At 50.4% G+C, this 12,249-nt stretch overlaps 1 protein-coding gene across 1 annotated transcript in view; it reads right to left on the bottom strand.

The window, feature by feature from the left end:
- Window positions 1-12,249, bottom strand: part of LOC123724012 (uncharacterized) — a 46,189-nt gene that overhangs the window by 17,213 nt on the left and 16,727 nt on the right. Inside the window, exons 10-11 of the mRNA XM_045711192.1 lie at window positions 8,043-8,105; window positions 7,094-7,185 (exon numbers count right to left, since the gene is read on the bottom strand). Coding sequence (XP_045567148.1) covers window positions 7,094-7,185; window positions 8,043-8,105 — 155 coding nt within the window. The remainder of the gene's footprint in view (window positions 1-7,093; window positions 7,186-8,042; window positions 8,106-12,249) is intronic.

Consider the following 12,249-nt stretch of genomic DNA (forward strand, 5'->3'; position numbering starts at 1 on the left):
AGATAGAGCTAGTGAGCTCCCAGACTGAAGGGGACCAGATAGGGGACCAGATAGAGCTAGTGAGCTCCCAGACTGAAGGGGACCAGATAGAGCTAGTGAGCTCCCAGACTGAAGAGGACCAGATAGGGGACCAGATAGAGCTAGTGAGCTCCCAGACTGAAGGGGACCAGATAGAGCTAGTGAGCTCCCAGACTGAAGAGGACCAGATAGAGCTAGTGAGCTCCCAGACTGAAGGGGACCAGATAGGGGACCAGATAGAGCTAGTGAGCTCCCAGACTGAAGGGGACCAGATAGGGGACCAGATAGAGCTAGTGAGCTCCCAGACTGAAGGGGACCAGATAGGGGACCAGATAGAGCTAGTGAGCTCCCAGACTGAAGGGGACCAGATAGAGCTAGTGAGCTCCCAGACTGAAGGGGACCAGATAGAGCTAGTGAGCTCCCAGACTGAAGGGGACCAGATAGGGGACCAGATAGAGCTAGTGAGCTCCCAGACTGAAGGGGACCAGATAGAGCTAGTGAGCTCCCAGACTGAAGGGGACCAGATAGAGCTAGTGAGCTCCCAGACTGAAGAGGACCAGATAGGGGACCAGATAGGGGACCAGATAGAGCTAGTGAGCTCCCAGACTGAAGGGGACCAGATAGTGGACCAGATAGAGGACCAGATAGAGCTAGCGAGCTCCCAGACTGAAGGGGACCAGATAGAGGACCAGATAGAGCTAGTGAGCTCCCAGACTGAAGGGGACCAGATAGAGCTAGTGAGCTCCCCAGACTGAAGGGGACCAGATAGAGGACCAGATAGAGCTAGTGAGCTCCCCAGACTGAAGAGGACCAGATAGAGCTAGTGAGCTCCCAGACTGAAGGGGACCAGATAGAGGACCAGATAGAGCTAGTGAGCTCCCAGACTGAAGGGGACCAGATAGAGCTAGTGAGCTCCCAGACTGAAGGGGACCAGATAGAGGACCAGATAGGGGACCAAATAGAGCTAGTGAGCTCCCAGACTGAAGAGGACCAGATAGAGCTAGTGAGCTCCCAGACTGAAGGGGACCAGATAGGGGACCAGATAGGGGACCAGATAGAGCTAGCGAGCTCCCAGACTGAAGGGGACCAGATAGAGCTAGTGAGCTCCCAGACTGAAGGGGACCAGATAGAGCTAGTGAGCTCCCAGACTGAAGGGGACCAGATAGGGGACCAGATAGAGCTAGTGAGCTCCCAGACTGAAGGGGACCAGATAGAGCTAGTGAGCTCCCAGACTGAAGGGGACCAGATAGAGCTAGTGAGCTCCCAGACTGAAGAGGACCAGATAGGGGACCAGATAGGGGACCAGATAGAGCTAGTGAGCTCCCAGACTGAAGGGGACCAGATAGTGGACCAGATAGAGGACCAGATAGAGCTAGCGAGCTCCCAGACTGAAGGGGACCAGATAGAGGACCAGATAGAGCTAGTGAGCTCCCAGACTGAAGGGGACCAGATAGGGGACCAGATAGAGCTAGTGAGCTCCCAGACTGAAGGGGACCAGATAGAGCTAGTGAGCTCCCAGACTGAAGAGGACCAGATAGGGGACCAGATAGAGCTAGTGAGCTCCCAGACTGAAGGGGACCAGATAGAGGACCAGATAGAGCTAGTGAGCTCCCAGACTGAAGAGGACCAGATAGAGCTAGTGAGCTCCCAGACTGAAGGGGACCAGATAGAGGACCAGATAGAGCTAGTGAGCTCCCAGACTGAAGGGGACCAGATAGGGGACCAGATAGGGGACCAGATAGAGCTAGTGAGCTCCCAGACTGAAGGGGACCAGATAGAGGACCAGATAGAGCTAGTGAGCTCCCAGACTGAAGGGGACCAGATAGGGGACCAGATAGAGCTAGTGAGCTCCCAGACTGAAGGGGACCAGATAGAGCTAGTGAGCTCCCAGACTGAAGAGGACCAGATAGGGGACCAGATAGAGCTAGTGAGCTCCCAGACTGAAGGGGACCAGATAGAGCTAGTGAGCTCCCAGACTGAAGAGGACCAGATAGAGCTAGTGAGCTCCCCAGACTGAAGGGGACCAGATAGGGGACCAGATAGAGCTAGTGAGCTCCCAGACTGAAGGGGACCAGATAGGGGACCAGATAGAGCTAGTGAGCTCCCAGACTGAAGGGGACCAGATAGGGGACCAGATAGAGCTAGTGAGCTCCCAGACTGAAGGGGACCAGATAGAGCTAGTGAGCTCCCAGACTGAAGGGGACCAGATAGAGCTAGTGAGCTCCCAGACTGAAGGGGACCAGATAGGGGACCAGATAGAGCTAGTGAGCTCCCAGACTGAAGGGGACCAGATAGAGCTAGTGAGCTCCCAGACTGAAGGGGACCAGATAGAGCTAGTGAGCTCCCAGACTGAAGAGGACCAGATAGGGGACCAGATAGGGGACCAGATAGAGCTAGTGAGCTCCCAGACTGAAGGGGACCAGATAGTGGACCAGATAGAGGACCAGATAGAGCTAGCGAGCTCCCAGACTGAAGGGGACCAGATAGAGGACCAGATAGAGCTAGTGAGCTCCCAGACTGAAGGGGACCAGATAGAGCTAGTGAGCTCCCAGACTGAAGGGGACCAGATAGAGGACCAGATAGAGCTAGTGAGCTCCCAGACTGAAGAGGACCAGATAGAGCTAGTGAGCTCCCAGACTGAAGGGGACCAGATAGAGGACCAGATAGAGCTAGTGAGCTCCCAGACTGAAGGGGACCAGATAGAGCTAGTGAGCTCCCAGACTGAAGGGGACCAGATAGAGGACCAGATAGGGGACCAAATAGAGCTAGTGAGCTCCCAGACTGAAGAGGACCAGATAGAGCTAGTGAGCTCCCAGACTGAAGGGGACCAGATAGTGGCCCAGATAGGGGACCAGATAGGGGACCAGATAGAGCTAGCGAGCTCCCAGACTGAAGGGGACCAGATAGAGCTAGTGAGCTCCCAGACTGAAGGGGACCAGATAGAGCTAGTGAGCTCCCAGACTGAAGGGGACCAGATAGGGGACCAGATAGAGCTAGTGAGCTCCCAGACTGAAGGGGACCAGATAGAGCTAGTGAGCTCCCAGACTGAAGGGGACCAGATAGAGCTAGTGAGCTCCCAGACTGAAGAGGACCAGATAGGGGACCAGATAGGGGACCAGATAGAGCTAGTGAGCTCCCAGACTGAAGGGGACCAGATAGTGGACCAGATAGAGGACCAGATAGAGCTAGCGAGCTCCCAGACTGAAGGGGACCAGATAGAGGACCAGATAGAGCTAGTGAGCTCCCAGACTGAAGGGGACCAGATAGGGGACCAGATAGAGCTAGTGAGCTCCCAGACTGAAGGGGACCAGATAGAGCTAGTGAGCTCCCAGACTGAAGAGGACCAGATAGGGGACCAGATAGAGCTAGTGAGCTCCCCAGACTGAAGGGGACCAGATAGAGGACCAGATAGAGCTAGTGAGCTCCCAGACTGAAGAGGACCAGATAGAGCTAGTGAGCTCCCAGACTGAAGGGGACCAGATAGAGGACCAGATAGAGCTAGTGAGCTCCCAGACTGAAGGGGACCAGATAGGGGACCAGATAGGGGACCAGATAGAGCTAGTGAGCTCCCAGACTGAAGGGGACCAGATAGAGGACCAGATAGAGCTAGTGAGCTCCCAGACTGAAGGGGACCAGATAGGGGGACCAGATAGAGCTAGTGAGCTCCCAGACTGAAGGGGACCAGATAGAGCTAGTGAGCTCCCAGACTGAAGAGGACCAGATAGAGCTAGTGAGCTCCCAGACTGAAGGGGACCAGATAGAGCTAGTGAGCTCCCAGACTGAAGAGGACCAGATAGAGCTAGTGAGCTCCCAGACTGAAGGGGACCAGATAGGGGACCAGATAGAGCTAGTGAGCTCCCAGACTGAAGGGGACCAGATAGGGGACCAGATAGAGCCAGTGAGCTCCCAGACTGAAGGGGACCAGATAGGGGACCAGATAGAGCTAGTGAGCTCCCAGACTGAAGGGGACCAGATAGAGCTAGTGAGCTCCCAGACTGAAGGGGACCAGATAGAGCTAGTGAGCTCCCAGACTGAAGGGGACCAGATAGGGGACCAGATAGAGCTAGTGAGCTCCCAGACTGAAGGGGGACCAGATAGAGCTAGTGAGCTCCCAGACTGAAGGGGACCAGATAGAGCTAGTGAGCTCCCAGACTGAAGAGGACCAGATAGGGGACCAGATAGGGGACCAGATAGAGCTAGTGAGCTCCCAGACTGAAGGGGACCAGATAGTGGACCAGATAGAGGACCAGATAGAGCTAGCGAGCTCCCAGACTGAAGGGGACCAGATAGAGGACCAGATAGAGCTAGTGAGCTCCCAGACTGAAGGGGACCAGATAGAGCTAGTGAGCTCCCCAGACTGAAGGGGACCAGATAGAGGACCAGATAGAGCTAGTGAGCTCCCAGACTGAAGAGGACCAGATAGAGCTAGTGAGCTCCCAGACTGAAGGGGACCAGATAGAGGACCAGATAGAGCTAGTGAGCTCCCAGACTGAAGGGGACCAGATAGGGGACCAGATAGGGGACCAGATAGAGCTAGTGAGCTCCCAGACTGAAGGGGACCAGATAGAGGACCAGATAGAGCTAGTGAGCTCCCAGACTGAAGGGGACCAGATAGGGGACCAGATAGAGCTAGTGAGCTCCCAGACTGAAGGGGACCAGATAGAGCTAGTGAGCTCCCAGACTGAAGAGGACCAGATAGGGGACCAGATAGAGCTAGTGAGCTCCCAGACTGAAGGGGACCAGATAGAGCTAGTGAGCTCCCAGACTGAAGAGGACCAGATAGAGCTAGTGAGCTCCCAGACTGAAGGGACCAGATAGGGGACCAGATAGAGCTAGTGAGCTCCCAGACTGAAGGGGACCAGATAGGGGACCAGATAGAGCTAGTGAGCTCCCAGACTGAAGGGGACCAGATAGGGGACCAGATAGAGCTAGTGAGCTCCCAGACTGAAGGGGACCAGATAGAGCTAGTGAGCTCCCAGACTGAAGGGGACCAGATAGAGCTAGTGAGCTCCCAGACTGAAGGGGACCAGATAGGGGACCAGATAGAGCTAGTGAGCTCCCAGACTGAAGGGGACCAGATAGAGCTAGTGAGCTCCCAGACTGAAGGGGACCAGATAGAGCTAGTGAGCTCCCAGACTGAAGAGGACCAGATAGGGGACCAGATAGGGGACCAGATAGAGCTAGTGAGCTCCCAGACTGAAGGGGACCAGATAGTGGACCAGATAGAGGACCAGATAGAGCTAGCGAGCTCCCAGACTGAAGGGGACCAGATAGAGGACCAGATAGAGCTAGTGAGCTCCCAGACTGAAGGGGACCAGATAGAGCTAGTGAGCTCCCAGACTGAAGGGGACCAGATAGAGGACCAGATAGAGCTAGTGAGCTCCCAGACTGAAGAGGACCAGATAGAGCTAGTGAGCTCCCAGACTGAAGGGGACCAGATAGAGGACCAGATAGAGCTAGTGAGCTCCCAGACTGAAGGGGACCAGATAGGGGACCAGATAGGGGACCAGATAGAGCTAGTGAGCTCCCAGACTGAAGGGGACCAGATAGAGGACCAGATAGAGCTAGTGAGCTCCCAGACTGAAGGGGACCAGATAGGGGACCAGATAGAGCTAGTGAGCTCCCAGACTGAAGGGGACCAGATAGAGCTAGTGAGCTCCCAGACTGAAGAGGACCAGATAGGGGACCAGATAGAGCTAGTGAGCTCCCAGACTGAAGGGGACCAGATAGAGCTAGTGAGCTCCCAGACTGAAGAGGACCAGATAGAGCTAGTGAGCTCCCAGACTGAAGGGGACCAGATAGGGGACCAGATAGAGCTAGTGAGCTCCCAGACTGAAGGGGACCAGATAGGGGACCAGATAGAGCTAGTGAGCTCCCAGACTGAAGGGGACCAGATAGGGGACCAGATAGAGCTAGTGAGCTCCCAGACTGAAGGGGACCAGATAGAGCTAGTGAGCTCCCAGACTGAAGGGGACCAGATAGGGGACCAGATAGGGCTAGTGAGCTCCCAGACTGAAGGGGACCAGATAGAGCTAGTGAGCTCCCAGACTGAAGGGGACCAGATAGAGCTAGTGAGCTCCCAGACTGAAGGGGACCAGATAGGGGACCAGATAGTGGACCAGATAGAGCTAGTGAGCTCCCAGACTGAAGGGGACCAGATAGGGGACCAGATAGAGCTAGTGAGCTCCCAGACTGAAGGGGACCAGATAGAGCTAGTGAGCTCCCAGACTGAAGAGGACCAGATAGGGGACCAGATAGAGCTAGTGAGCTCCCAGACTGAAGGGGACCAGATAGGGGACCAGATAGAGCTAGTGAGCTCCCAGACTGAAGGGGACCAGATAGAGCTAGTGAGCTCCCAGACTGAAGGGGATCAGATAGAGCTAGTGAGCTCCCAGACTGAAGGGGATCAGATAGAGCTAGTGAGCTCCCAGACTGAAGGGGACCAGATAGGGGACCAGATAGAGCTAGTGAGCTCCCAGACTGAAGGGGACCAGATAGGGGACCAGATAGAGGACCAGATAGAGCTAGTGAGCTCCCAGACTGAAGGGGACCAGATAGGGGACCAGATAGAGCTAGTGAGCTCCCAGACTGAAGGGGACCAGATAGAGCTAGTGAGCTCCCAGACTGAAGGGGACCAGATAGAGGACCAGATAGAGCTAGTGAGCTCCCAGACTGAAGAGGACCAGATAGGGGACCAGATAGAGCTAGTGAGCTCCCAGACTGAAGGGGACCAGATAGAGCTAGTGAGCTCCCAGACTGAAGGGGACCAGATAGAGCTAGTGAGCTCCCAGAATGCAATATGAATTGTCTTGATCTTATGAAGACTCCGTCGACCACTTAGCCAATTTATTGAAACGGAGCCAACGTTAGAAACTGTAAACATGTAGGTCCTTTATCATTTATAAAAACAGTTTGTTTGGTTTTAGTCATTTAAAAAAATAGACGGGAAAATAATAAAATAAATTCTACTTTTACTGAAACTACCCGCTCGCTGGCCGGATGTTTGACACCCCCTGGGTTAAAAAGGGAGACAGACAGGTGAACAGGTGTACAGGTGAACAGGTGAGTCTCTCACCTGGTCGGTCATTCTCTGATCCTCTCTGTGTTTTGAAGGAGTCCCAGGCTTTTAGCAGACCTGGAGGATAGCAGCCCTGGACACAGTGGAGACTGGACACACACACACTAACATTAGGACCTATTGACCTAGCAATTCTACATACACTATCTGAGAGAGACAGAGAGAGAGAGAGAGAGAGAGACAGAAGCAGAGAGAGAGAGACAGAGAGAGAGAGAGAGAGAGAGAGAGAGAGACAGAGAGAGACAGAAGCAGAGAGAGAGAGACAGCGAGAGAGAGAGAGAGAGAGAGAGAGAGAGAGAGAGAGAGACAGAGAGAGAGAGGCAGAGATAGATAGAGAGAGAGACAGAAGCAGAGAGAGAGACAGCGAGACAGAGGCAGAGAGAGACAGAGAGAGAGACAGAAGCAGAGAGAGAGACAGCGAGAGAGACAGAAGCAGAGAGAGAGAGAGAGAGACAGCGAGAGAGACAGAAGCAGAGAGAGAGAGAGAGAGAGAGACAGAAGCAGAGAGAGAGACAGAAGCAGAGAGAGAGAGAAGCAGAGAGAGAGAGAGAGAGAGAGAGACAGAAGCAAGAGAGAGAGAGAGAGAGAGAGAGACAGAAGCAGAGAGAGAGAGAGACAGAGACAGAAGCAGAGAGAGAGAGAGAGACAGAGAGAGAGAGAGAGAGAGAGACAGAAGCAGAGAGAGAGACAGTGAGAGAGAGAGACAGAGACACATGCAGAGAGAGAGACAGAGAGAGAGACAGAAGCAGAGAGAGAGAGACAGAGAGAGAGACAGAAGCAGAGAGAGAGACAGTGAGAGAGAGAGACAGAGACACATGCAGAGAGAGAGACAGAGAGAGAGAGAGAGAGAGAGAGAGAGAGAGAGAGAGAGAGACAGAGAGAGAGAGAGAGAGAGACAGAAGCAGAGAGAGAGAGAGACAGAGAGAGAGAGAGACAGTGTATTTACTCTTTCAGTCCGATGAAGCCAGTGGTCTGGTTCTGCTTCTTCTCCTTTAGACTGCTCAGCTCCCTGAGACAGACACCATTAGTACAGACAGACAGACACCATTAGTACAGACAGACAGACACCATTAGTACAGACAGACACCATTAGTACAGACAGACAGACACCATTAGTACAGACAGACACCATTAGTACAGACAGACAGACACCATTAGTACAGACAGACAGACACCATTAGTACAGACAGACACCATTAGTACAGACAGACAGACACCATTAGTACAGACAGACACCATTAGTACAGACAGACACCATTAGTACAGACAGACAGACACCATTAGTACAGACAGACAGACACCATTAGTACAGACAGACACCATTAGTACAGACAGACAGACACCATTAGTACAGACAGACACCATTAGTACAGACAGACACCATTAGTACAGACAGACACCATTAGTACAGACAGACACCATTAGTACAGACAGACACCATTAGTACAGACAGACACCATTAGTACAGACAGACACCATTAGTACAGACAGACAGACAGACAGACAGACACCATTAGTACAGACAGACAGACAGACAGACACCATTAGTACAGACAGACAGACACCATTAGTACAGACAGACACCATTAGTACAGACAGACACCATTAGTACAGACAGACACCATTAGTACAGACAGACAGACACCATTAGTACAGACAGACAGACACCATTAGTACAGACAGACACCATTAGTACAGACAGACACCATTAGTACAGACAGACAGACACCATTAGTACAGACAGACAGACACCATTAGTACAGACAGACACCATTAGTACAGACAGACAGACACCATTAGTACAGACAGACACCATTAGTACAGACAGACACCATTAGTACAGACAGACACCATTAGTACAGACAGACACCATTAGTACAGACAGACACCATTAGTACAGACAGACAGACAGACAGACAGACACCATTAGTACAGACAGACAGACAGACAGACACCATTAGTACAGACAGACAGACACCATTAGTACAGACAGACACCATTAGTACAGACAGACACCATTAGTACAGACAGACACCATTAGTACAGACAGACAGACAGACAGACAGACACCATTAGTACAGACAGACAGACAGACAGACACCATTAGTACAGACAGACAGACACCATTAGTACAGACAGACACCATTAGTACAGACAGACACCATTAGTACAGACAGACACCATTAGTACAGACAGACAGACAGACAGACAGACACCATTAGTACAGACAGACAGACAGACAGACACCATTAGTACAGACAGACAGACAGACAGACACCATTAGTACAGACAGACAGACAGACAGACACCATTAGTACAGACAGACAGACACCATTAGTACAGACAGACACCATTAGTACAGACAGACAGACAGACAGACACCATTAGTACAGACAGACAGACACCATTAGTACAGACAGACAGACACCATTAGTACAGACAGACAGACACCATTAGTACAGACAGACACCATTAGTACAGACAGACAGCATTAGTACAGACAGACAGACACCATTAGTACAGACAGACAGACACCATTAGTACAGACAGACACCATTAGTACAGACAGACACCATTAGTACAGACAGACAGACAGACAGACACCATTAGTACAGACAGACAGACACCATTAGTACAGACAGACAGACAGACAGACACCATTAGTACAGACAGACAGACAGACACCATTAGTACAGACAGACAGACACCATTAGTACAGACAGACAGACACCATTAGTACAGACAGACAGACAGACACCATTAGTACAGACAGACACCATTAGTACAGACAGACAGACACCATTAGTACAGACAGACAGACACCATTAGTACAGACAGACAGACACCATTAGTACAGACAGACAGACACCATTAGTACAGACAGACAGACACCATTAGTACAGACAGACAGACACCATTAGTACAGACAGACAGACACCATTAGTACAGACAGACAGACAGAGACACCATTAGTACAGACAGACAGACACCATTAGTACAGACAGACAGACACCATTAGTACAGACAGACAGACACCATTAGTACAGACAGACAGACAGACACCATTAGTACAGACAGACAGACAGACACCATTAGTACAGACAGACAGACACCATTAGTACAGACAGACAGACACCATTAGTACAGACAGACAGACACCATTAGTACAGACAGACAGACACCATTAGTACAGACAGACAGACACCATTAGTACAGACAGACAGACACCATTAGTACAGACAGACAGACACCATTAGTACAGACAGACACCATTAGTACAGACAGACAGACACCATTAGTACAGACAGACAGACACCATTAGTACAGACAGACAGACACCATTAGTACAGACAGACAGACAGACACCATTAGTACAGACAGACAGACACCATTAGTACAGACAGACACCATTAGTACAGACAGACAGACACCATTAGTACAGACAGACAGACAGACAGACACCATTAGTACAGACAGACAGACACCATTAGTACAGACAGACAGACAGACACCATTAGTACAGACAGACAGACAGACACCATTAGTACAGACAGACAGACACCATTAGTACAGACAGACAGACACCATTAGTACAGACAGACAGACACCATTAGTACAGACAGACAGCATTAGTACAGACAGACAGACACCATTAGTACAGACAGACAGACACCATTAGTACAGACAGACACCATTAGTACAGACAGACAGACAGACAGACACCATTAGTACAGACAGACAGACACCATTAGTACAGACAGACAGACACCATTAGTACAGACAGACAGACAGACAGACACCATTAGTACAGACAGACAGACAGACACCATTAGTACAGACAGACACCATTAGTACAGACAGAAGACACCATTAGTACAGACAGACAGACACCATTAGTACAGACAGACAGACAGACAGACACCATTAGTACAGACAGACAGACAGACAGACACCATTAGTACAGACAGACAGACACCATTAGTACAGACAGACAGACACCATTAGTACAGACAGACAGACAGACAGACACCATTAGTACAGACAGACAGACAGACACCATTAGTACAGACAGACACCATTAGTACAGACAGACACCATTAGTACAGACAGACAGACACCATTAGTACAGACAGACAGACAGACACCATTAGTACAGACAGACAGACAGACAGACACCATTAGTACAGACAGACAGACACCATTAGTACAGACAGACAGACACCATTAGTACAGACAGACACCATTAGTACAGACAGACAGACACCATTAGTACAGACAGACAGACGCCATTAGTACAGACAGACAGACACCATTAGTACAGACAGACAGACACCATTAGTACAGACAGACAGACACCATTAGTACAGACAGACAGACACCATTAGTACAGACAGACAGACACCATTAGTACAGACAGACAGACACCATTAGTACAGACAGACACCATTAGTACAGACAGACAGACACCATTAGTACAGACAGACAGACAGACACCATTAGTACAGACAGACAGACAGACAACATTAGTACAGACAGACAGACACCATTAGTACAGACAGACACCATTAGTACAGACAGACAGACACCATTAGTACAGACAGACACCATTAGTACAGACAGACAGACAGACAGACAGACACCATTAGTACAGACAGACAGACACCATTAGTACAGACAGACAGACACCATTAGTACAGACAGACAGACAGACACCATTAGTACAGACAGACAGACAGACACCATTAGTACAGACAGACAGACACCATTAGTACAGACAGACACCATTAGTACAGACAGACAGACACCATTAGTACAGACAGACACCATTAGTACAGACAGACAGACACCATTAGTACAGACAGACAGACACCATTAGTACAGACAGACAGACACCATTAGTACAGACAGACAGACACCATTAGTACAGACAGACACCATTAGTACAGACAGACAGACAGACACCATTAGTACAGACAGACAGACACCATTAGTACAGACAGACACCATTAGTACAGACAGACAGACACCATTAGTACAGACAGACACCATTAGTACAGACAGACAGACAGACACCATTAGTACAGACAGACAGACACCATTAGTACAGACAGACAGACACCATTAGTACAGACAGACAGACAGACACCATTAGT

This window comes from Salmo salar, unplaced genomic scaffold, assembly GCF_905237065.1.
Source record: "Salmo salar unplaced genomic scaffold, Ssal_v3.1, whole genome shotgun sequence".
Lineage (NCBI taxonomy): Eukaryota > Metazoa > Chordata > Actinopteri > Salmoniformes > Salmonidae > Salmo > Salmo salar.